Here is a 27,038-nt window from a genome sequence, read left to right on the forward strand (position 1 = left end):
TTCCTGAAAGCTTTGGTAGACCCAAACCTCCAGTTACCCTTGCATCAATTACACTAAAGGCATTGTCACATTTTCTATGAAATTAACCATAAAAAATATCCTGTAAGTCTACTTTGTATACTTTAGTTGTTATTGACATGCTTGTTTCTGTGAAAAAGGATGTAGAGAAACTAGAAGAAGGTGCGTCATGGGTTTCTTTTCTGTGAAGTTTTTGATGGCTCAGTCAAACTGCTAGACCTCTGTGACCCCTTTGTAGTATGACAGACTATGTTCACCATTCAAAAAAATCCAATTCTTAACTCTGCTACTGACCTCGGTGTGATCAGGTACAAGCCACATCACCCCTCTGTGCCTCTTAATTTCTCCTTCCTTTTTGCCTTTCTTCACTCATCTTTTTGTCTAAGTGATAAATTCTGTGCAACCAGTGCAACGTGTACAGTGCATAAAGAACCTGAGGTCTCCTCTTAAAACACAAAAATTACTCATTTTAAAACTGCAAATTCAACACAAGCAAAACAAGATGCTTTGATCCAAGCAGTTCTCCTGAAACTCACATACATGACAGATTACTAGAAACTGGGCAGGTTTTCTGTCAGCAATTTTCCACAATCTTTTCTTAACTGCCTAGATTTTTAAATCTATAGCATTCCATCAAGAAACTGGTGGTAGGATGCTGATGTTCCCAGAAGAACAGACTACTCTAGGATGAAAAATCCACTTCTCTTCAGTGGAGAATTTTAGAAAAGCTGACTTGCAATTTTCAAACAGAATAAGTTCAATTTCGAAAAATATTTTGTTCTGTTGAGGATTTTACTTTCTCCATTTCATATTACTACTGTTAATGAGAGACTTAAAAAACTTTGTTGTGCCTGATTAAAGGCATTGGCCTTCTGACAAATTTAAAGAGAATAGTCTGGAGTCTGATACTAATAAAACTTATTGGGTGGCCAGGAGAACAAATTTAGCTGAAGCTGAAAAAACTTCCAAAGGCTTGTTCAAGAAACAGGATTATTTCCCTATTTGCTGTACCTCTTCCTACAGTCTACCCTTTTGAACGTGTGTTCTTGTGCACTTCTAAGTCACAACAAAAAACCACATTACTCTTGTGATGTTATGAAAGTTGTTGGATGCAAAAGGAAGGACTAGAATGGACTATTGCAGCTGGAAGGGACCTACAGTAATAAGCTTGTCCAACTGCCTAAGCAATCTGGAGCTGAGCAAAAAGTAAAGCATGTTATTAGGGGCATTGTACAAATACCTCAAACACTGACAGGCTTGGGCATTGGCCATCTCTCTATAAAACCTGTTGCAGTATTTGACCATCTTCTCAGTAAAGAAATGCTTCCTAAGGTCCAGTCTAAACCTCCCTGGTGCAACCTTGAACCACTCCCACACATCCTATCACTGGATACCAGGGCAGAAGAGCTCATTACCATTTCCACTCCCCTCCTCACAAATCTGTACAGAGCAGATGTTGGAGATGGCGATTATATGGACATGCAAGAATGGAGGAGGGCGAGGGATCGCCGGACCGAGTTTGACGTATGGAAGGTCCAGGAGGACCATTCCTAACTCGGACTGTGTCTCCATACCACGGACTTTGCCTGTTGTTACCTGCCCTGTTCTAGCGGTTTCTCCAGGCAGGCCAGAGCTGTCACAGAGGGTACAGCTGCCATTGGACGGCTCCCTCCAAGGGGCGGTCCTGATCCTGCCTGTCCCTAGTTCACACCCCTGTTCACACCCCTTCAGTTCTCTTACCCAGTAGTTTGTAGCAGATTTGCATGCTCCGCCTTAGCTCCGCCCCCTTTCCAGAACCTTCCCTACCCCAGGTTATATAAACCCCTCGTTCTGTTAATAAACTCAGATCAGCTCTGATCACCACAGACCATCCTTGGCTCCTGGGTGTTTGTTTCTCGCGCGAGGGCAAACCTTACCCGGGGCCTGGGAACCGGCGAACGACAACTCAGCTGGCAGTCTGCGAACCCCCGTCGCTGGTCTGGTCCCTTCCCAGAGACCAAGACTGCGACAAGCAATGAGGGTGCTCCCCAATCTCATTTTCTCCAAATGAGACAAACCCACAGCCTTCAACTGCTCTTCAGAGCACATGCTGTCAAACAGCTTTGCTGCACTCCTCAATGCACTTAAGTACCTCAACATCCTTAAACTGGGGGGGCCCAGAACTGCACAGAACACTCCAGGTGAGGCCACACAAAGCTGAACACAGCAAGATAATCACCTCTTCTGACCGTCTGGCTGTGCTGTGTTTAATGCACCCTGGGATAAGTGGTTGCCAGGTCTGCTGCCAGTCAGCACCCTGAGGCATCTTTCTGCAGGGCTGCTCTCCAGCTGCTCCTCTCCCAGTTTATACCTGTGCTTCATGTTACTAGATGCAGAGTCTGGCACCTGATACTAAATTTCATGCCATTTGCCACAAGGAAAAAAGGCAAAGGATTTATAAGCTACCAAAAGGACAATTCTTATAGAGTCCATTGAGGTAATGTTGGAGAAATCCTTAAACCAAGCTATGCTTGCTGTTTCCTGAGAAATTCTATGCAGAAAGATCATATCCGGCCCCAGATCTCCACTATGTTTTCTCTTTTCCTTTGAGAGCAAGTAAGACAGAACACTCTACACTCACAGAAGTCCTCTCTGACTTCGTTTAGAAATCAAGATGTCTAACAAGAAGCCGTATAAATAGCACAGCTGCCACATTATTAACTCTCAGATTATTTGACCCTTCCATGTGGTCATGACAAATTAATTTTGTAATCATGACTAGTAATTCTCTAATCTCAAGCCAACCTCTGGACTTCTCTCCCCTTTTGATCAAAGAGGACTAGTAAATTGAAATGCATGCAATTTTAACACAGAAAACCCCCCCACTTTTCCCCTACAACTTTAAAAAAAAAAAGGTAACTGAGCAACTGAGCCAGGTAGGTGTTTGTGGGCATAAAAAAAAAGAAATTAAAGTCAGCAGTCAGTCAGATGAAAGTCAGATGCAGAAGGATAATCCAAGCAGATGGCCAAGTTAGGAAAAGATAACAGGCACAAATAATGACTCACACCAGAAAGGAGACATGCGTGATGACCTCCTCCAACATGGAAAGCACCACTGAGTCAAGGACGGAAGGAGGGTGGAATAGCTTAAGTAGTGGTCTGAAGTTCAGTTGTGGCCTGCAAGATGACTCTTGCAATAGAGGAGGCGGGACTAGAACTAGTATCACTGGTGCGCTTTTAATCATCTTTTAGTCTGCCTACACTCTACAAGACCTCTAACCCTTCACAATACTCTCACATTCATGTGGGATGAAAGTGTGGCTAATAAACCACCTAAAACCGACCAAGGTTTGTTGTATTTCTAAATTTAGGTGGCCTGGGAAAGTATTTCAACATTGTACCTCCACAGCACTGAAAAGCAGAGACCAGTCTGCACAGAGCACAAGCAGCCAGATTTAGCAGCAAGACATGAGGAGCAAAGGCTTCCTAAATTTGTTCGCCATGGGAGCAGCAAGGACTGTGATGGTGCTGTGCTGCTCCAGCTCCCATAGTAAGCCCCAAGTCAAGCTAATTCTGACCCCAGGCAGAGCAAGCCCAGTCATGTTTCATGTCTATCCAAAGACATTCACACTGCATATATTTACCTCCTTCTGCTGCACTATTTGTCATTTGCATCAAAATTAGGAGCCTACATGGCAAATCTAATCTAAATTCAATTTTCTGTTTGACTAATTTACTGGAAGTCAGTGCTTAGAAAACTGAGGGAGAACAAAAACAATTAATATGTAGTCTCTCTTACAATATACATTAAAAAAAGCTGAGAGCTAATTGAAAACAGTTGATCCTAATTTCTCAAAATCATTCAGTACAACAAGTCTTAAGAGAAAAATCCTGGAAGTCTTTTTGATCCTTGTTTTATTTCTGAAAGAACTAATGACACTGCTGTAGAAAGAGGTCAGTTCACACAGCTTTTCTGAATGAACAACAATGCTGTGAAAACTGGGACTGATTGATAGCCTACTGTTTGCGTCATTATGTCCAAATGTTTACCATTTGAGTCTTCAAGGAAGCATGAGACAAAAATCAAAACAAGTTTTGTGAAGACTTCAACAACACTGGCAAATTAAAATTGTATCCAGAATTGTTTAGACATTGATAGCAGTGGAAGAAAACGTCTTCCTTCTGTATTATACAGTTTTTATCTTTGCATTATGCCCAGTGTCTTACATTTCTAGTGTGGAAGAGGAAAGAAGTCTTTCCCTTCCCCAGAACAACTCTGTTTTTTATCATTTTAACCCTTTGCCTCTTAAAAGCATTCTGTGGAACTCAACGCTGTTTCCTCTTGTATAGTTGTTGCTCTGCAGTTATGTAAGATCATACTGTGTTCCCTTCCTTGTTCTAATACGATGAGTCATTATTTCTAAATGAGCTGTTTACAATATTAGGATGTTCTTTTACAGGAACTTCATAAATGTCTACTAAACAAACTTTTTTTTTTCAATTGCTGTGAATTATTTATATTTTTTCAAATTTGATAAACCATAGCCATGGTGCTATGTCCTTCTGGCACAGAGAATTTTATTATTTGGCAGTTTGGGGAAGAATACCCATAGGCAACATGTTCTGTGATCAGGTATGTGGCCTTACGCTGTATTTGCAGGCAACAACATGGTCTTAACATCTTCTCTTCCTTACCTGCACAAAAACTGTAACTGTGCAGTCTAAGAGACCACGGGCAATATCGAATTTCATCTTAGCCTGTTCCTGCATAATCCGCCAAATCTTCCCACAAATAGTAATAGCTCTGAAGTTATTTAAAAGACTGCCTAATTTTCTGGAACTGAAACTACTGCAGACAATTCCACTTTACCACACAAGAACTGTCCAATTAAAGAACCAACTTTTGTCTGTGCAAGTGGCATCCACAAGCATAAGAAAAAAGATCAGACAATGAGTTTACAAGCTGTAGCATGAATAATCAGAATAATCTGATTCTAACCCTGCAGTCCTCATGAAATGGGTGTTTCATGTTAAAATAAAAAAAGACATCTGTCATGAGCTTAAGATTCAAAATGACACAATGCACAGTCTATAAGAAGTAGAACTACAGGATTTTGGACTTTTGTATTCAAAGGAAATTTGTACAATTTCAAGACTGTAAAATGGTGAATGAAAAGGGAGACACTGGAAAATTTCATTCTGGACTTCCCTGAGGAACTAGGACATTGGGTGTCCTTGAGGACAACCGAAAAACAGGAGAAACTGAGAAATGGAAAATGCTGATAGAGAGGCACAGCCCCTAGGCGTCAAAATATTTTGAGATTTTCATATCCAGTAGAACAAAAAATTGCTGGAAAACTTAAGGAAACTGAAGTAGAAGTATAGATAATAGAAGAGCACAGGACAAAAAGGTGCAAAGCAAGAAGAAAAAACCAAAGCAGAAGTGACAATGACTAAACTTCCTCAAAGAACTAGATCTATTCCTGTTAGGAAATAATCTAAGGTCTGAAAAACTACAAAATCAGTTATATAAATTATAGTCAGCTGTAAAAGAAGAGACCCAATTTTAAAGGATGCAAAAGCACTAAAAGGGTAACAAAGGAAAGCAAGAGTTATCTATTGCTAGAACATATGTTGAAAGAACATGAGCAGGAAAAGAGCCATTGACATGAAAGAAAATAAGATGGGTCAACACAAGTTGAAAAGAGGACTGAAAAATAAATGCCACTCTACCCTGATGCTGCCATCAGAATCAGAAATAATAAACATTGCCCAAAATCTAAATGACCAGCTTGGCTTGCCTTGAAGTATGAAGAACTAGGGAAAAGTAAGCACAAAAAACAAGCATACACCACCCCCTATCCCCCTTAACAGAGTATGACCACAGTTTACTATGTTCCAAGTACAGAACTTGCAAAGTTTTATGTTGAAAGACTGAAAACGGAAATGGAATTGCACATCTTCCAGTAAGGATTTTCAATAACTCTAAGATGTCAGGAATAATAGCTCATGAATAGCATGCTAAGTACACATACATATATATAACCATAGAACTCTCAAATTTGATTTCAACATATGCAGCCCTTAGACGAACTGAAGTAAACAATAATTATGGAAATACAGTAAATAACATGTACTAATACACAACATAGTTTTACCCATAGCAAAATTTTGGACTGAGAGGTCTTTAATTTATTAACTGCTGTGTAACTGATAAAACACAATTTATTAATGCAGCAACAAAACCCAAAAAAATAACATGCCTTAAAATAACATGCCTTAAAGATTGATTACAGCAGGCTACAGTACAGAGGAAGTGATTAATGGATTAGTATGTATTTGAAAATTACTTTAATATTTATTAAATATGACAAGGATTTCACTGCTTCCCAAACTTCACATTAACAAGGGAGGATCGGAACAAAGAAAAAAATGAAATAAATTAAATGTAAGATGCAAAATGATGCCCTTCCTGTGATGGCCTGGTCTTACTGTTTCTGTTGGCACATAATCCCAAGTGTTGGCTCTGAAGCAGCTAAATAGGCACCATGTAAAAAGAACTATTCAGCTAAGAGAAAACAACTGATTAACACATTTGCTGTCTAAATACTCATTTAGACAGAGAATTGCCAAGCGTTATTATTAGATCAATTCTAACCTAGTCTTTCAGGAGAATGTACTGTACAGTACTGCAGTAGTAGTACTGTAAGGTGAAAAAAGAGCATCTTCTTTGAAGATTCTCTGAACATTTTATTATTCTTAAAGATGTTTCCCGTACCTAAAGCAGGCCTACGAGAAAGCTGGAGAGGGACTTTATGCAAGGGCATGTGATAGGACAAAGAGGAATTGCTTTAAACTGAAAGAGGGCAGGTTTAGATCCAATTTACTCAGCAGGTGGTGAGATGGTGGCAGAGGTTGCCCAGAGAAGCTCTGTGTGCCCCATTTCCGGAAGGGGGGTGGATGGGGCCTAGAACAACCTGGTCTAATGGAAGGTGTCAGTGCCCTTGGCAGTGGGTTGAAACTAGATGATCTTTAAGGTCCCTTGCAACCCAAGCCGTTCTGTGATTCTGTGTTTGTTACTAATAAAGGTAACCACATTCTCCTTGCTGCTTTAAGAAAAACAAAGTATCCTTTACCGTCCAGATAATTCATGTAATTGCCAAAAGTTTTAAGAACCATATTGGCTTCTTAGTGCTTGTTTTATTCCGAGTACTGCTTTTCCTCACAATTTCTGATCATCACTACTACCATATAAAATGCTTGATACACATTTTGACAAATGGGTTTCAAACTGCTTCACTTTCTGCTCTGACTCCAGCAGTGATTAAGGACAGGAGAAGATAAAGCTAACACTCCTTCCAGTCTGAAGAGTTAAAGAATAGACTCTAAGTAGAAACCACTCCTTCCTTTGGTATAACAATGCTCATAACAAAAAGTCTTTTATCCATCAATTTTCCTCTGATTAACAGCTGAAGGAGATGAAACTATTTCATAACCCAGAAAGGTGAACACTGTACAGCATTCATTAAGCAGAAAAAGAAAAATTGAATAAAGGTTCAGTTTGAGGAGCAACAGAGAAGTAGAGATTGGGATAATAACAGCTCAACTTTTTACTTTTTACAGCACTTCAACAAACAATAAAAACCTTGAATAAATAGTTTCACAAGTTAATTTAAATAAAACACAGTATTCTAAACAGTTACCCACAGACTGTAACAGTCCAAAATAATATTGACACAGTATTTTACAAAGATGATTTTCACTATCAATTTTTTAATGTCACTATTTCACCTGTTATCCTTCTGACAGTGTTCTGTACATTGTGTTTTCCGGAGTTGGTAATAAATCCATATATTCAATCCACATATATATAAATACAATTTTTCATTGAAATATTTTTCTCAGCACAGTTAAAAGGGAGACTTAATTATATCCATGTTTTCTAAAGCAAAGGCATATAGACACTGTGGGTGGTTCTTGAAACCCTTCCCTCCTTCCTTCTTGTGGTGGTCCCTAAGAATCTGGCAGCAGGAACAGCTCACATATATGCCTACAAATGCTGAATCTGAAAACCATATAATTCTGTGTGTTCCCACGGCACAAAGCTCTGTTACGGATGTCACCACAGACAAGCAACCACCACAATTACCAAGAAGCTTCCAGTTGAATGAAAAGTCACTGGAAAAGAGAAAACCATAGAGGAAAAAGGAAAAAAAATTCAACAGAAGGAGAAGCTCATATTGATTGCATTGCACGGACAAAAAGATGCAGCTAATGTCACCAATTCACTAAAGAGGGTTGTTAAAAACAGTTTGGAAAAAGATCTAAATGACTTTGAAAAGAAGAGTAAAAGGCAGATAACTGTCTTCTCCAGCACTTATTATGTCTTTAAGCACATCTTTGAGATACTACCTTTTTCTCCCACTTTGTTCAGAAAAATTAAGTATATTTAACTTTGATAATGCCAACTGAAATCTGAAAATCCAGATGTGAAAAAGTTTTCCATCATTTTCTAATATACCTTTCATAATGTATTCTGTTTTGTAACAAAATTATTATTTTAATGCCTCAGTCAGAATAAAGTGTAGATTAAGACAAACCATCTAAGATTACAACAACAAAAATTAGAAGATACCAAAAAACATCCAAGGAGGACTATTTATAATGTCTGACCACAATCTATTTCTCCTTCAGAAACCATTTTAACATGATTTGCATGTAGAAGGAGACTGTATTATCATACTGAAGTCAAAGAGATATAACAAGAAGTACTAATTTTTCGGAGAGTGGGATAGAAGAAGATTAATGAGAGGCCTAAACTTTACTTCAGGGTACTTGGGGTTTGCACATTCAAAGCCCCAGAACTCTCACTAATCCCAAGTACAAGCAAGCAAACTGTTCAGAAGAACACTCATGATGATCACTGGATTTTTCTTATGCTCTCCTATAAAATAGGTGGGTTTGTAACACTGAGCTTGCCTTCTATTGCCTATGAATGAACTACCCAGGGCAAAAAAAACTGAATTCAGTTCCCAAAGGTAATGTTCAGCTGCCTAAATTATAATACTTCCTGAAGCACATTCATTCTCCATTCATCCTTTCAAGAATCAGCACTGTGATTTTTCAGTCCACAGGCCTGACATTAAAACATGCTCAGCCTGGGCAGGAAGACAAAGTGGAGATGAGAGGTAGAGAGTGATTATAAGCTGAATAATGATCAATGTGCATGTGTAAGGAAATTAAGATTGCACAGGCAGTCTGCAGCTCTGAGACCTTCTATATTTCAAATATTCAACTTCAAATGGAGACAATTACTTTAGAGGGAAAACACTTATACACAGTATCCCCAGTTTCCAAAATACGCTTGCAAATTAAACTCTCCTACAGCTCTATCTCTTTATTTTGAAGTGATGGAACATCTATTGACAGAGTAAGGTTATTAAACTCTGTGATCCAGCATCAGAGAAAAAAATGAGTTGACTGAATAGAGACTTTAGTAGCACAGAAATGCTGTGGTTCTGTAGTCTCAGGAGTTTAGTCCACTTGCTGGAAAAGGGAGCATGTCCTCATCATGGCTACTAATGTTTCTACAAGCAAAACTCAAAAGTGGCACTAGGTAGTCTGGGGAGTCAACTGGTTTTTTAACAAGCTCAAAGCTGTAACAGAGCATGAACACTTAATAAGGTGCACAATACATGTGAATAATGAGTGGATTAAGCCAAGCAAGAGAATACTCAAATTTACTTATTGGCTAAGTTGAATAATCAATGAACAGAGTATGATGTACTCAAGCAGTCAAGCCTAAACCAGCACTGGCCTTCACACCTCTTTGCATTGTCTTACCTGTACATGCTCCTCAGCAGTAAAAATCACTGCTGTCACAGACATCCATCTTTTCAGGTCAGTTTCCACTAAATCTGAACTTTTCTCTATCATCCCTCTATTTTCATAGAATCATAGAATTGATTGGGTTGGAAAAGACCTCCAAGATCATCAAGTCCAACCCTTGGTCCAACTCCAGTCCATTTACTAGATCATGGCACTCAGTACCACATCCAATCTCAGTTTAAAAACCTTGAAGGACGGTGAATCCACCACCTCTCTGGACAGGCCACTCCAAGGCCTGAGCACTCTCTGAAAACAATTTTTTTTTTAATCTCCAACTTAAATTTCCCCTGGCAGAGCTTGAGCCCATGCCCCCTTGTCCTGTTGTAAAATTCTTGTGTATTATCTTTAACAAACGGCTTGGAATTTACTGAGAGTTAACATGCCAAACTTTCCAAAGATGGAAAAGTTCCAGGCAGATCTCATGAACAACATTTTGAAAATGAGCATCTATCATAAAATGCTGTCATCCTTGTCTCAAAGACATTGGGAACGCTTTTCATGGCCTTCCTTGTGAGAAGATAATAAGGAAAACATTTCTTGAATTTTTATGTATTTCTAATCAAACGTATAAAGTGGAAAAGTAGTTGACTCTCATAAGTTTTATTTCAGTCACTTTTGCCAGTTTAGTCTATATGCTAATATCTCGTTCATCATCATAGTCTCTTGTCAAGATTTCAAGGCAGGAGGGAGCTTTCTGACAGGACAACCTTCCTATTGCCTGGGAAAACAGACCAAACCCCACCTGGCTAGAATTTCCCTTCAGGTAGTTCTAGACAGTGATGAGCCTAAGCCTCCTCTTCTCCAGGCTAAACAACCCCAGCTTCCTCAGCCTCTCCCCATAGGGCTTGTGCTCCAGTCCCTTCACCAGCCTTGTTGCTCTTCTCTGGACCCGCTCCAGCACCCAATTTTGTTCTAGTTCTGCTTCTCTTTTTTCTTTCCATGCTGCCATGCCTAATTTTCTACTTTGTATTCCTGTCTGGGGTACAGCAAACCCTCAACAAGCATTCCTCAGTCTTTCATCTTACTATCTCCAGCTCTACCTGGCCACCTATTCACCTGCATCTTGTCATTCTGCCAGGCAAACTGCCCTTCTTTTCTGATTCAAATTGTTCCTCCAAATCCCTTCTCTGAATCACTTGTCAAGCAGGATTTCTACTCCCCATTCTTTCACAGATGTCTTGCACGATCTCTATGTATATTCCACAGGCAATGTTTCTTTTTCACCCTCATGCTTTTATCATCTCCTATGCTGCTTACCCTGTCCAGGTGTTCGCATTTATTATGTCAGGCTTTGGCTTTTGCCCCAGTCTCTTTTATCCTGTCACATTGTTTAAAGTTGCTCGCCCCACCACATTTAATGACTCCCAGATCTGTCATTTTCTTCCAAATTACTTGTTCAGTGAGTCTGCTTCAGCCATCCACTGCCTCTGTGTATCAGTCTGCTCTCTTATCTCCTCAAGAATCCACATTATTTTCTGCATTTAGGTTCCACAGCTTTCCTTCTGTTACATACCACAAAAGGAGAAGACTCAGATTACAAGAGGAGCAACTGAACAACACTACAATACAAAGCTACAATACAGGAGAAAAATCTGTGGAATTCTAGACAGCTCACACCCATGTGAGGGATCAAATTTATTTATTAAACTCTGAAGTTTGTACATTTCTTAGAAATCAGGCCAAATGTAATCAGATGTATACAGGAACAGAGAAGTACATTCCCATACAAGGAAATATGCCAAATTTCAAATTGCTCCTCTTAAGTATAATACCTATTTTAATTTTTCTTCCAAATAATAACAATTTTTTTGTCTCCATTGAGTAAAAAAAATACATTCTTCTAGTCTTCAACAAAAATGAAAGAAGCAATTAACACAACATATTCTGTTCTGCTATTGAGGGCTGGCACTTTCAGAAGGCCTACAGATGGGAAGCACCATCCCTGGTACTCAGAACAGCATTACATTCAGATTTTTAATAAAGGCAGTAACTAGCACATTTGCCACCTGCAGCAATTGGCAAAATAAAAATTATCATCCCCCATATCCTGGAATAACTTTTGTATAAATGCTTTTGGAGTTTCTTTCATTTAATTTGTGCTTTTGACTGCTTTCCAAGTTAAATACATCCATCCTTCTCATTCATTTTTTTTTAAATTCACTCTGTGCCTTTTCACTGGTGTCTGTAGGATACTGACAGTACTTGAAGACAGTTAAACTTGCTTGTGCTACCAATAAAGTATTTATTTGTCTTCCCTTATCTTTTGGACAGCTAGCTAAAGGCATTACCTAAAATAATGCTCCAAAATTTATAGTAGCTTTATGAAACATGGACAGGTGGTTAGAAACATTTCATCTTTTTCTTAACGTCTGTTATTTTTGGAAATTGTTTCCATGTGTTAACAAGTATTATACAGGGGTAAAAAATTACTTTGAGATTTTTGTCAATTTCTAAGATCATGATACTTACAGAAATCTATGACAACTGTTTGATTTTGAATGAGGCAATTTCTATGTGTAACAAAATCTTACAGATTTTTACACTGATTTCATATTTAGTGCTTCACTCTCAAAAAACACTGATACTCCACCAGTAAATTCTGTATGAAGATCTTCATTAGAATATCACACATTTCTCAAAAGAAACTGTGATTTATTGACTGAAGAAAAAAAGAAGTTACTCATTTACAGGTACTGGTAAGACACTAGCAGGAACATGATAAAAAACCTTTCATATTAAAAAACCTGGATGTTAATTTGCAGAGTACATTACTTTTATATTTATCCCATCTAAAAAGTATATGAGAGTTCCAGTAGTGGTAATCTTTGAGGCTAAAATAACATTAAGAAATGCTTGTTTTCTGAATAAGTGCCGACCAACAAATGCTAATGCATGAAATTATTTAATGCTACATGAACTAATTGGTATCTCGTCACACAATACTACTTAGTAATCATACATATACTATTACCCACTAGCAACAATCTCTTTCTGGTAAATTTTACGAGGATGGGCTTCAACAGGGAAAAAAGCATTCTGAAAACATCTTCAATTTCTATCAGTATTAGAGTTTTACATATGAAAAGCTTTTGCAATACAAAATGAAAGGTAACAAAATTTCTGCTGATGCTTTAAGAAAATGTTTTAAAAGTGCAGAAAATAACATGTGAGTGTTTTTATTAAGAACACCATGATGGCAAAGTAGTACATGAAATTTGAAATAAAATTTGCAGAGATTAATTTTTCAGGAATGGCTAAGGTTCAGTCTTATCCTCTCAGAACAGTGCAGGTGATGCAGGTCACAGTAAAAAGCCAGGAAGGAGTGAAATCTGAAATTCTGGTACTGTGGATTAGTTCTACCTCCAAAATACTGCTATTAGAAAATAAAATCACACCAATAAAACCAATAAATCAACAGAAAAAAATTATCTTATAGGGCAAAAGTTATTTCTGCAGTACCTTCAGGGGCGATAGCACTGGGACACACATCTTTTAGCAGGTCTCCCAAAGTATGCAACTGTCCTCCTGAAGCAATTGGTCGAAACAGCTTCTGTATAAAAGGTTTCTCTGTTGTTGCCTGTTTTAATAACAAAATCAGCAAAAACAATTTAAGGACTGTGCAAATATGCAGTATAACCACTTGAGATAGGTAGAAGATAGGACAGAACAAAAGGCTGCAGGCAAAAGAAACATCTGGTATTCCACAGTCTCCGCCCCGGCCTTGCATTTCATTCATACCAGGAAATGCAGGGCAATTTTAGTTTATTAACAATTGCAAGTAAGCTGTCACCCCAGAAAAGATGTGAAGATAATTTACAGACAGTGTCATGGATATAAAATTGTTAATTTTTTTTTAAACCCACCAAACCTTCTTTTACGGGAATTATGATCTGCTTGAACAAAACATTTTAATATATTCTTTAAGGAAAACAAGCAGTGAGCACAAACTTTAAGAGTTCAACATACACCTATGTTTTGCCAAGTCAAAATACCCAGTACTTTTTGCAATAGTGTACCTTCCTCCTTTTAGAAGCACATAAGGCATTTTCAGTAGCAAACAAGTTTCCTTGCATGTCAAGGCAGATGAACTTTTTTCCAATAGATTTCATGTAGAAAATTTGAAACTATTTCAGATGCAAGAAACAGTATAATTAAAAAAAAAAAGAAAAAGAAAAGAAACAAGTGTGCTTTGATAGACAACCTGCCTACTTAAGAAATCAGTCATATATATAGGAATATTTATGTCCTACATCTGCTGCAGACATGCAAAGGAATTCAGAATTATTTCAGTTGTGGGTCCTTCAGTTTAAAGCCATTCCCCTCCCTTGTCCTATCACCACAAGTCCTCATAAAAAGTCCCTCTCTAGCTCTCTTGTAGGCCCCCTTAAGGTACTGGAAGGCTCCTGTGAGGTCTGTCTGGAGACTTTTCTTCTTCAGGCTGAACAAGCTGAACCTCTTATTCCCCATAAGCTTTAGCACAGTTTCCAGAAGGATCTGCTCCGTGAGCTTGCTGGGAACTGAGGTAAGACCAACTGGCCTGTAGTTCCCCAGGTCTTCCTTGTTTTCCTTTTTTAAAACTGGGGTGAACTTCACTGGACTGCCACAACTTTTCATATATGATGGGTAGTGGCTTAGCCACTTCATCTGCCAGTTCCCTCAGGATCTGGGGGGATGCCTCTCATCATGTCCCATGGACTTGTGTGTTCTTGAACCTGATCTCCTCCTCCTTCATTTTCCCAGTCCCTGCCCTTTGCCTTCTGCAACTTGGGCAGTCTAGCTGAGCCCTTGCTGGTGAAGACCGAGGCAAAAAAGACACTGAGTACCTCCATGTCTCAGGTAAACAACCCTCCTATTTCCTTCTGGAGAGAACCCACAATTTTTCTAGTCTTCCTTTTATCCTTGACATTTCTATAGGAGCTTTTCTTGTTGCCCTGAATGTCCTTGGCCAGATTTAATACTAACATGTCTTTAGGTTTCCTAACCTGATCCCTGTCGGTTCAGGCAATTTCTCTGTACTCCTCCCAGGCTATCTATCTGCCCTTGCTTCCACCCTCTGTAGGCTTCCTTTTTGTGCTTGAGTTTTTCCAGGGGCTCCTTGTGAAACCATGCAGACCTCCTATGGCTGAATGATCTGCAGCTACTTAAAAACTGTGGTTATGTTAATGCAATCTTCTTCTTTGAGTATCTGTAAAAGCAACCCCAGGGTCAGCAAGAACCTGACAGTGCAAGGACAAAGGTTTTTTTCCTGACAACCCGACCTCTCCACCCAAACTTGGTACCTGAGCCAGAAAAGAAAAGTTAAAAATCCTGTATTCAACCAACCCAAGCACTTTAATCAAGCTCTAAATTGTTGCTGACAATTTTCTGCTAGCAGCTAACTCCTGAAAACAGCTGATGTGTTCTGCATGATGGGGGACTGGGCTATAATAAATGACGCTTCCACCATAGTATCTTAATAGTATCTTAATTGGAAAAGGCAATACAAGCCACTGCCCCTCTCAAATTTAGTTTCCTACCTCTTGGAAAGTGGTTCCTGTCCTACTACGGTAACTAACAAACAGAAAGAAAACAACCCAACTGAACATTAAAAAGTATTTTGTCTCCCAGTAGAGGTTTTTGGGGAGAAAAAAACAATCATGCAAACAAACCCTCACAAAAAAACCTCTAAACCCCAAACCTAAATAAACCAAGTATAGCAAAAAACTCAAAAGTTAAAAATTATTTTTGAAAAGAGGTTATGGTGTCATCTGCCTACATGAAAAGCCAGAAGTAGGTTAACCATGACAACATAACTGTCAGTCACAGGCAGGAAAGGAGTCTTTTCCCAGGAGTGCTACATGAACTCAGAAGTAACTCCAGGACTGTACAGTGCAGAACTGTTGACACACAACTACTTGTTACTTCTTGACAATAGTCTCCAAAAATGGAAAAAGCGTCTTTTCCCAGTTTTTCTTATGAAGACCGATCCGAAGGAGCTTATAGCTGCTACGGCCAATTCTGTGTGTCCTCAGGATAGCAAACAGTGCTAATGAAATGTCTGAACATTTGAAAAATGATGGGAAGCACACAGCTAAGCAGGATCCACCTCAGAAAGTTCTACACTTGAGAAGGGAGCTCTGGCACATTACACCAAAGACATGAACTTCCAAAATACAACAACAACAAAAAGGGAAAAAAACCCTTAAAACATAGCCAAAACAATTTAGTATCCAGTTTGATTTTTAAAAATCATGATGTATTCACAGAAGTCTAGTCATAGCTCCCACAAGAAGCAGGAGTGGAAATAAACACCAGAAGAATTATGCAAGCAAAGGTCATTATCATCAACAGATTTTTAAAACAAGAATTACCCAAGTGTGTACTGCAATTTCTCATTTCTTATTAATAAATTATGATAATTTCCCCCCCTAGTTATAATAGGAAAGGAAAAGCCAAAAAAACCAAAGATGTATTTTCTCAAGCCTCCCACATAGCTGCTGACTGCTGCAATACAATATCCTTAGCTGCCATCATGAAACATTATAGAAAATTAGTTCAGTTTTGTATTCTAAGTGTTAAACAACACAGATGTGGTAATGTAAATAAAAATCACTGGTCTTCATCAATGTTAAAATGATAAAAGTAACTGCATGTTGTTTATACAAAGACTGTGGCTCACAAATCTAATCCTACAGGCACAGTATTACACCAACATGCTTACACTTCTTCCCTCACATGCTGCAGATCCCTTACACATTAAAAGAGTCAGAAGTCCCATCCTACAATCCACAATATTTATAGGACAAATTTTTGAAGTATCTTAGTCATACAGGAGCATAAATAATTTTTTAAAAATCTTACCATTACCCTTTCTCAAGTGTAGTAACATAAGCCAAACTTGACTACAACTTTCTACTCTAGTATTGCCATCCTTGGAAGTGTTTCCAGCCATGCTGGATGAAACTTTGAGCAACCTGGTTCAGTGAAAGATGTCCCTGTCCATGGCCTTTGAAAGGCCCCTTCCAACTCAAACTGTTCTCTGATTCTATTTAATACAACACATGAAAGAACGGCCACCAAGAATAACTCCTTCATGTTATGTTTTGTACAATATTTGCTTAATCAATCATGCAAAAAAGTACCACCTGTAATTTAACCCACAAAGACATCACTGCATAACTGCTAACTGACAATGATTTTAAATAAATCTACATCAGACCTAAAGCATGTATTCATACAGTATCCATAGTTTTTCCTACTAAAATTATCATAGCTTCAACAGCGTGGAGCACTTTTTGATTTTATTTTACAGTCTAGCCTCCATGTAGGTGTGAGCTGTTTAAGACTCTGGATGCATTTGCAGGACACAACAGGTGAAAGTCAACCAGTAACTGTCAACATGTGCAAAGGAAATACCTTCAAGTATTTGAGCATATGAAGACAACCACCTGACACAAAAATTGCAGTGCATTTTACTGTGATTATAGTATCAAATTAGGGCAGTCCCGTGGTGTAAAGGAGAGCACTCTGGACTCTGAATCCCAAGGTCCTGAGTTCCAGTCTCAGTGGGAACGTCCCCTGGCAGTTCAATGCCTCCCTGCCATCCCATCCCGTCACATCTCAGGAGCTCAGCAGGGTCAGCCCCAGTTAGTACCGGATGCTGGGACAGTCCCGAGGACTTCACTATCACTGTCCAAGCTCACTCGGCCGTGGCAGATGGACCTCAGGACTTAAACGGTGGGGCCAGTTCTGTGCACGCTGTGCCTCACCTAAAAAATCCACTGCACAGGCTGGAAGGGCACATCCACATGGGGAGAGCCCTGCCCAAATCTGCATTCGCCAAGTCTGGCCATAGATAGTATCAAATTATCACACTTTTATGATAGCAAATCTTCATCTCTAAATTCACATATTTTCTATAAAGTTGGACTTAACTGCAATTTCTCATTCTTCGACATTATTACGTAGCACCACAAATCTCATTCTTTGCAGAACAAAGGAAAACTTATACTCTTTTTTTAAAGAAAATTTAAACCATTACAGTGACAGGGACATGACAGTGAAGACAAATTACACTAGAGTGAGAAAGAAAAAAACAGGTTAAAATTACCTATTCAGGTATAGCAGCATTGACAAGAGTAATAGATGAGGGCAAGTTTTAAGAGGCCCTCTAAGGCAGTGTAAAGCCTCACAGAACTGGAGACAAGCTATATAGTTACATATTGTGCTAACAGTTGTAACTTTTTCCCTACCACCCTGACACCAAAAAAAAAAAAAAAAGTTGTCAGCTTGCCTGGTCCTTTTCAGAATCAACAGAACATCAAACACTGCATGAAATCCACAATTTAATTAGTCCGACATTTTATACAGGATGCATCTTAAAATAAAAAACATAACTTGCGAACTGTTGGGTTATAATCTGGAAAGATCACAGTTACCAGTATTTTCATCTAGAGGAAGGGATTTGGATTTTCTGACTAAACATTCAGCTGCTATTCAGTATTCAAACAAATAAAAGTCAGCATACATATTGAACCCACAAAGTAAAAAAAGAATTTCTTACAATTCCGACATGTGCATACACTGGCAGCCCAAAACTGTAAAACTTGAGACTTCCCTACATACTCCATCATATTTTCAGTAACTTGTCAAGTTCATAGTCTGTGCTGTTTTGTAAGGAAACACTTCATACTAAAAAAAACTCTCTTAATTTCCTAGACCCATTTTGCTTAAACCAATTTAAACTCAACCAAGAAGCTTTAAAAGTAGTAAGTTTACACAGTGGTGCAAGTTATTTCATATAAGAATACCCAACAGGAAAATACCTACTCCTTGAAAATATAATTAATTATTTAAATTTTATTAAATATTTGCTAAAGAATATTTTCATATTTTTAGAGGGTCTTCTACTTTGTAGAAATGTTTTCAATTAAAAATCTCAGTGCACAAATTAGAAGTGACTATTTGAAAAGACGATGCGTTGCTGTAGTCGCAAACTATCACAATACCATGTCTGTATGAAAACATGATACTGCAAATCCCGGTCTGAAATAGTGCTCTTTCACTGGTGCTGAAATGCTGGTTTTCTGCTGGCATTTCTGGGTGACTTTTTCTTAGTATTAGAACAGAATCACCAAGTACTTAATTGTGGAGAAGGCGCAAGCAATGTTTTTAGGTGGGAGTTGTTCTTGTTTTATTTTTTATTCTTTTTAAAAAAAGCTTTTTAAAATAAACTTCATCTCTTTCACAAAGGTGATTTTCATCTCCCAGAGGCCACACAGCTTTTTTCTATACCTTTGATAATTTTTCTATTTTACTTACTCTTCAAGATGTTAGGACTGGAACAACAGTCAAAAAAACCAGACTGTTTCTAGTATTTCTTTAATTAGCCTCTGTAAACTCCAAGTAGGCGCCCCAGTTATGATTTTGCGTGCCTTGAGTAAGGCTGGCATTGCTTTGTCAGCATTCAAAATTGTGAACTGCTTACATGCAAAATCACAGCACTGCTCAGAGAATAAGGTACATCTCATAAAACAGAATCAATTAACTTTTTTGAATAAAAGAACTAAGTAATGTTTTTATATTTCCAACATGTAGCTAAAAACTGTAGGACAAAAAGGAGTATAAACATGCTCAACACATCCATCTAGAATTACCACAAAAATTGAGTCACTGACAACATGTGCTCTGGGTTGCAGAACGAGTTTTAAAATCAATATACATAATAAATCAAATTACTTGGTTTTCCCATACTACATTTTATATTGCACTAATAAATTATCTAGTTTAGTGGTGGCAAAAATGCATCCTTTCACTTTTCCTTGAGTTCGTATTAGAAGTTCTGAAATTATGTTACAAGAAGCTTTGGTTTCCTCATTAAATTAGAAGTGTTTATGGTGATGGACAGGAACATTATAGTCCCTAATATTTTTAAGAGGCTTGAAACAACAAGAGCAAAAGAAGATTAAACAAACAGGCTACACTTTATACATTTAATTACACTAACAGCAGTCACCTAAATTAGCGTGCAGAAGTCTATCACTATCTTGAAGCTTAAGTTAATTCTATGAATTCAGGCACATATGCATATTAATGATCTTAACAAATGTGTATTTGGACACATCTTTAAATCTCTTAAATGGGGAGGCAATCATTCTATCAATCACAGATATCAAGGAATCACAGTTCCAAATGAAAATACTGTTATTCTTGAGAGCACTCCTAACAGTATTACACAAGTCAGAAATCCCCTGGGTTTTGAACACTAAGGATCACTGTTCTAAAAGCAAGGACAGTTACATGACATGTTCTCTGGGTGGAAGCTTTAACAGACCATAACAATGGCCACCATAACATGTGGCAAACATTACATGAAGAATTGATGCAAGTAATAATGCCAGAATTATCTAGTATCTTACTCAAGACTGCAGTCAAATGAAAGCCACAACTAGAATTATAAACACATCTGGAATGAGGTTAAAATTTTATGCAGTAGGACTTATTACAGTTATGTCTAGACAATAATATTGAACCACTTTTGATCATGAATAGTTAAGGACTATTCTCCTTATTGTATGTGGGCAACAACTCATGTCTTCTTGAAGCCTTTCTTTGAACAGATCACACTCTATGAAGCAACTGCAGTCCTATCCTAACTTTCTACACAACTAACAATAGTTTAGCATTATTATAAACCTGCAGAGAAATATGGCAACTATTTCGGTTAATTCTCCCACACATTGTTGAGGGCCATTACTTGCTCATCTTTAGAAAGATTAAAGAACTATTTAATATATCACCCTTTTCCATATTATTTAAACTGGCAGAGAATGCTTCCTTACAATCTTTTAGAAAAAGCTTTATGTAATAGGAATGAGTAATTAGAACCATATATAACATTTGAAAGTTAAAATCCCACCACATGTTCTACTTACCTATAAAAAAATATGCCTAGTTAAAAAGCATTCATTAAATTTGTGATTAACAATTTAATGGGACGAGTATATAGCAATACTTCAGAATAGAAGACATTGGTTCTGTTTCTATGACTGTTTATCTAAAGATGCATCATGCTGTCCACATTGATTTTTGTAGTCAAAGTATTTCCTGATGTTCAGGCAGATACTTATACACATTGATGAAATCCCCCTGAACCTTTTCTTCTCTAAGCTGAACAGTCCCATGTCTCTCAGACTTTTTTTTTCTCTTATTAGATGCACCCTTAATCACCCTAGTGGCTCTTTACTGGATTCTCTCTCCCTGTAGCTCCACGCCTCTCTTGCCCTGGGGAGTCCAAAACTGAACTCCAGGCGTGGCCTCAGCAGTGCTGAGTAGAGTGGAAAGATCACTTCCCTCATCATGCAGGCAACTCTCAACATACAGCAAACCCAGGATATCGTTTAGCTTTCCTGGTCACAGCTCTCACTGTACATGTCTTCTTATACCAGGTGGATCATTTTTGGAAATGTTAAAAATTCTATTACCAACTCCATCCAAAAAGTTGCAGAAACACCACTCAAAATACCTAACAAGCATGCCTGAACCACACTCTGCCCGTCATCTGGTGACATTAAGTTTTCTTGTTCAGGTAAAGTAGCACTATAGTCTCTAAACAACAGAATGTGCATTATTTAATCTCAGGTGAATTGTACAGATACTAGAAGCAAAAGGAAGTCAACACTCAGGATACACAGAGCAGAGAGCAGGCAACTGTCATATGGCCAGAAGTAACAGACACTAAACAGAAGAAACAGCTTCAAGAAGCAGTTTTGTTCAACACTGAGAAGACAAAAGACGCCTACAATAAAAGCATGGCCTTGAAATATTAAATTTCCATCAAAGAAAAGGATTTTTATTTGTAATTGGTAAAATATCAAGGTATCTGGAGTGTCAGGGACAACAAATCATTAGCACTCTTCACAGCTGCAGAGTCTTATGTGCACATGCAGACCTAAATCTTACATAAAAATAAGCAACAGAGGACTGACTACCTACAAAGGAAACAACAAGGAAACACTTCATTGCTTGCTTAGGAGCAGCGAAGAGTACGATACTTCATACACCACTTCCAATCTACTTCAAACCATTAAATTCAACAATTCTCCTTAGTTTTCTACAGTAACAACTAAATAGAAGGAACTCCTTAGTCAAGGACAGATAAATTTCAAATATTTCTTTGTTAATTTGTATTGTATTTCTTGAGTATTATACAACTTCCTCATAGGTTTGCTCCATTCCACATTTCCCTGTATAGAATTTGCTTTCAGTCTTCTAGAAAGTGACTATAGAAGTCTTGGCACTTTGTAAAATACTGAACACTTCCCGTATTTTTTAATCCTCATCTTTATGTAAAAGTTAACCAGCTTTATTTACTTATTTTACTCAAAAATAAGCAAAGGATAAATAACATAGCATACTGATTACTGACAAATCGAAACAGATACTTCTGTGACTTTCATCTATGCAGAGTTCTGCATCATCATCATAGGCCAGGCCTTGTTCTACCTTAATTTCTAAGCAATAAGCACTGCTCATGCTGCACAGACACAGAAATAACCCTCAAAGATGACATTCCTCATTTCACTGAAGAAAATAATTCCCTACCTGCTTTTCCCTTTTTTTCTGAAAGCAAAGCAGCTCACCAGCTAGGGTGGGGTTTGGGGATTTTTGTTAGTTTGGGGGTTGTGTTTTGTTTGTTGGTTTGGTTTGGTTTGTTGGTTCGTTTTTTAATTTGCTATTACATCAGAGAGTCAATCTCACAGAAATAGTTCCAGCCTGTAATCGTCCCTTTTGCTAGAAAATAAGAACCTGACCACATTACAAAGTATGTAGGGATAGTGGCAAATCACTTTGTGTTGACTAAACCAAGTGAAATGGAGAAGTAAAATGACCAGCATTAATGATCAGAAGGTAGCAATACACTAAAGAGCACTGCATTTAAATTACAAGACATAATATTAATTATACACAGACCTAACTCAACTGAATTATTGCTTCATTCATTGTCTTCATCATAGCCTCTCAATGTATTCATAGTCTTAAGAATTAACATTCAAGGCTAGGCTGAAAAGTGCAATTTACTTTTAATTGCATGCATACATTAACTTCCTAAAAACTTTAGGATGATACATAAATCTACAAGAGTATTATCTTAATAAAACAGTTTAGGGAAATAGAGCCACAAGAAGTCCAACTTCCCACTTTAAATTCAAACTTGTAACATGAACATTTACACAGACCTATTTATATCAAACTTCATTATCGTAAGACAATTCAGAGAAAAGACAATAAATGAAGAGTTTTATACAAAATTAATTTGCTAAAAATGAAACAACCAATTTGTAACTAGGGAGTGCATATGACATTTGGTAAGATTAAGACGTTTTCAAATTAGGAACAGACGATTTCTCTTTTCACCAGAAGCGTTCATTATTTTATTGCAACTCAAAATGTACTTTGACTTAAAAAAAAAAAATCTATAAAAATGTTTACACAGTTCATTTAGTAACTACTAGGATTCTGCTGGTTCTTTAAATACTTAGATTCTTCTGAGATTTAAGAGTATCCTAAATACAACAAGATAAAGGTTTTTTTTAAAAAATATACTATGCAGCTTTTCTCAATATGCAGAATCCAGTACATTGCTTTAAACTAGTTATAAATTCAGAACCACAACTAACTGTTTTTCATACAAGTAAAACTACTTTATTCATTGTATGCAAGCTCCATCTACACCAGTCAGGATTGCTGTAGGTCCTATTGACAAGCCTGAGCTAGCTTAGAACTATCTAGCTTGGTGACAGCTCAACCACAGCTTACAGAGGTGACCTGAATTGTCGAGGTTTTTACAGCCCCATCTCTTCTGCATCTCCATCCCTGAGCACTGTGCAACTTGTACAACAGCTGTGAACTAGGCAGTGACAATTTTACAGACAACTTGGGCATATTTATGGAAACTTTAGTCACATTTTTGACAAGAACAGTTTATCATCTCAGAATTTATCTTTTAAACTCTGCAGGTCCCATCCTGTACCAAGATTCTTAAAGGCACAAGGATGATCTTCCACATGGATTCCTTAAGTCTCTTAAAAGAGCTGCATACACACTCCTTAACAGAGAATATGTAAAAAAAGTCATCTTTAATAGACCTGGTTTGAGCCAGCCCATTTCAGTGTGACTTAAATGGACAAGAAAAGCTTATGCAATTCTGGAACCTCAACTGTGGTCACAGTGACCTTCAACTGAAGGTGACAACCAGTCAAACTGTTACCACTTTCAGTACAGAACAAAACAATCCAGTTCAGAAAACAAGAATTTACGGATCATGCTGCCCACATGTAATATCTAGATATAGATGATTGCTTTTTTTCTCCCTAATTATGAGGCACTAGGAAAAAAGATTTATCTAACAAAGCTTTTAAACTTTCTCAATCATAGAGCTTTGGTTTTGAAGTAATTTAAAACTGGTGAAAGCGTGCTACTGTTTCTTTAGTGCTGAACATCAGTTATTAAAATAAATCATTCTGTGTACTCAACTGATGATGAACCAGAGTCCATTTGTTTCTCTTCAGCACAGAAATTCATCTAAGCCCAGCTGTTACACAAATCAATTATCATTTCACATAATTTTCCTATTTGCTCAAACTTCCTCTTTGTAAAAGAAAATTTTTAAGATGTTACTCGATCTATTTTCAGCAGGTCCTGTGTGAAAACATCATTTTGAATAAATACGAGAAAAGTTAAATAAGGCATTGCACACAGGTCTGTTCAAGAGCATTTTACACTAGACAATAAAAAGCTGAAACTTGCTGTGTTGTGTTGCCCTCTTCAGGTCAACGGGTCGACTAGATTTTCTAGTTCTTTTGCTTCACGAGTCATTACATTTCAACTTCTTTCATAAAAATTTTCAGATTTGAAGTTTCAAGTAGCAGCTAACTTCACCTGTATTACACCAGACACCAGTGCTTCGAGTATTTTTGGTTTAATATTCTATAAACCTCACTTATCACCTCTATGTCTCCCTAAATTCCCTAACCAGCTAGAGTTTGACAAGATGACTAAAAAACCCAACTTCAGCAGAGGTAAACAAGAGGCTTAAAGAGCTCAGTTGATTCCACTTACCAAAGAAAACCGAAGTTCCTGAAATCACTCTGTAAGTGAACTTGGGAGGTCAGAAAGTCAGATGACTTTAAAGTGGTGTAAGGCAAAACAGAATCTAGAAACTCAAGTTAGGTAAATTCAGACTTGAAATGCAATGACAAGTTTTCAACAAAAGAAAAATTTCATAACCTTCTAATATAAAAGGGTAATTTGTTATTACTTGAAAACTTTACAGGTGAACATAGTATCTTTCCAAACAATCTGTTTTGATTAGTTTTTCAATAGCTGTCATAACATGGGCCAAATTGTGCTGATTATTTGCATACTTTTAATGGATTTTGCAATTAATTATCTGAGCTCTGCCAATTAATGAGGAAATATGGGTAAAACAGCCTTCAATTGCTTGGAAACAGCCACGCTTGAGCTTCTGCTTCATTTATTGACCTAGATATTAATGTCTTACTGTATTTCATTTGACACTCCCTCTTTGCTATTTTTAGAGGACAGGTCATAGTGAACTATTAAGTCTATTCAGACATCTCAATCCTGCAACTCTGATAGAAAGAGTAAAGTGTTGGATTTAACTGATATATAAGTATATGTAAGTATGGAGAATTTCACTCATGTTACTAAGGAAGATAAACATCATAACAAATTTGTGATTATGACTTAGTCACAACATCTTAAGAAACTTGTGATAGGAAAAACTGCTCAAAGTTAAGGCCTACTATGTAATTAAGCAAAAAAAAAAAAGAAGCTAGTCAAAACCCTTAGAAAATAAAAGCAAAGGAAATGCTCATTCCAGTACCATGGCATTCCCCCGTACCCAGATAAAGGAACAAACAAACAAACAATCCCAGATCGTTCCCCTTTGGGCTGGCAAATACACAACAGCCAACCTGCCTCAGGTCAATTGCAACTCCAGAAATCTAAACACAGAACTTGTCATGAAGAGTTTTCATGCATTTTCTTTCACATACATTTGTAATTTTATTCTCAAGAACTAAATGCCATACACAACTTTAAATCTGTTACACTCATAGGGCAGACTCCAGAGGAAAGGAAGAAGATCAACAGGGAGAGAGTAAGCAAGCGGGGGAGAGTGACACGGGGAGAGAGCAAGATACAAAAAATGAGTGCAAACTAAGTGTCCAATAACTGTTTGTTCAATTAGAGTGTGCAACATCAGCTGGTCTTAGAAACATGGGGGAAAATTCCAGAAGTCAAACTAGCTCTAGTACTGGACATGAAAAGCAACACTTATATTCAAAACATAGTCAAAATATTACCATTATTTTCTCTTTTGCTCTTGAAGAACAAGTGCAAAAACCAGTCTATTCAACAGTACCATCAGACAGAAGGGCAAAAAAGGTTTTGTGCACCTGTCAAGTGAAGACAAAATACCTCTAAAGTGATGAAGTGGGGAAATTATTTTTACACATCGCAGTAAAAGTGTCACAAAAACATAGTCACTATTTTTAAACTGTCTCTGGTAGAAAAAGTTTCCACCTATGTCAAAGGTTCATCTGGTGCAAGTTCCATATGACACAAATAACAGAATATGACAGCTGGCAGCAAAATCTCCAAGATTCTTTAGCTAACTTTTAAATTGCAAACTAGTTGATCCTTAGTGATACTCAGCCTTTTTCTTCATCATCTATGAGGATTCTTCATCATCATATGAGGATTGTAGTCCAATCTTAGCTGCTATACTTAGAAGACGACGTGCTGGACAGAGGTTTTTAAAATTACCTGTGGTTAGTTTAGTTCTGACTTATCCAAGTGCAATGCTCGCATTCTTGCCATCTTTCTCCCACACACTCCATCAGATTTGGTCACCACAGGAGATATGATTCATATTACTCTTTAGAAATGTATTTTAATAGACAGACTTTATAATTGAAAGAGCTTTTGAGTTTTTAAAAATATCAATCCTTCACTGAAAAATACATCAGATCACTTTACTGAATGCATTGTTTTCTGCAGCAACTTTGCTAAGTCACATTTAATTGCTGCTAAGACTAATTTTGCTAGTCGATACCATAATTTAATACATTTCTTTGAAGGAAAACAAA

The 27,038-nt window shown here is 37.5% G+C and overlaps 1 protein-coding gene across 3 annotated transcripts in view; it reads right to left on the minus strand.

Moving 5' to 3' along the window:
- ATG5 (autophagy related 5) overlaps window positions 1-27,038 on the minus strand; it is a 76,719-nt gene that overhangs the window by 14,271 nt on the left and 35,410 nt on the right. For 2 of the 3 annotated variants that reach the window (XM_071548835.1, XM_071548836.1), the window contains exon 7: window positions 13,345-13,462. In XM_071548835.1, the coding sequence (XP_071404936.1) occupies window positions 13,345-13,462 (118 nt within the window). Of the gene's footprint in view, window positions 1-11,284; window positions 11,388-13,344; window positions 13,463-27,038 lie in introns of those variants that run through there. The other variant, XM_071548837.1, reaches the window with a different exon arrangement.

Source organism: Pithys albifrons, chromosome 2 (genome assembly GCF_047495875.1).
Source record: "Pithys albifrons albifrons isolate INPA30051 chromosome 2, PitAlb_v1, whole genome shotgun sequence".
NCBI classification, from domain to species: Eukaryota; Metazoa; Chordata; class Aves; order Passeriformes; family Thamnophilidae; genus Pithys; species Pithys albifrons.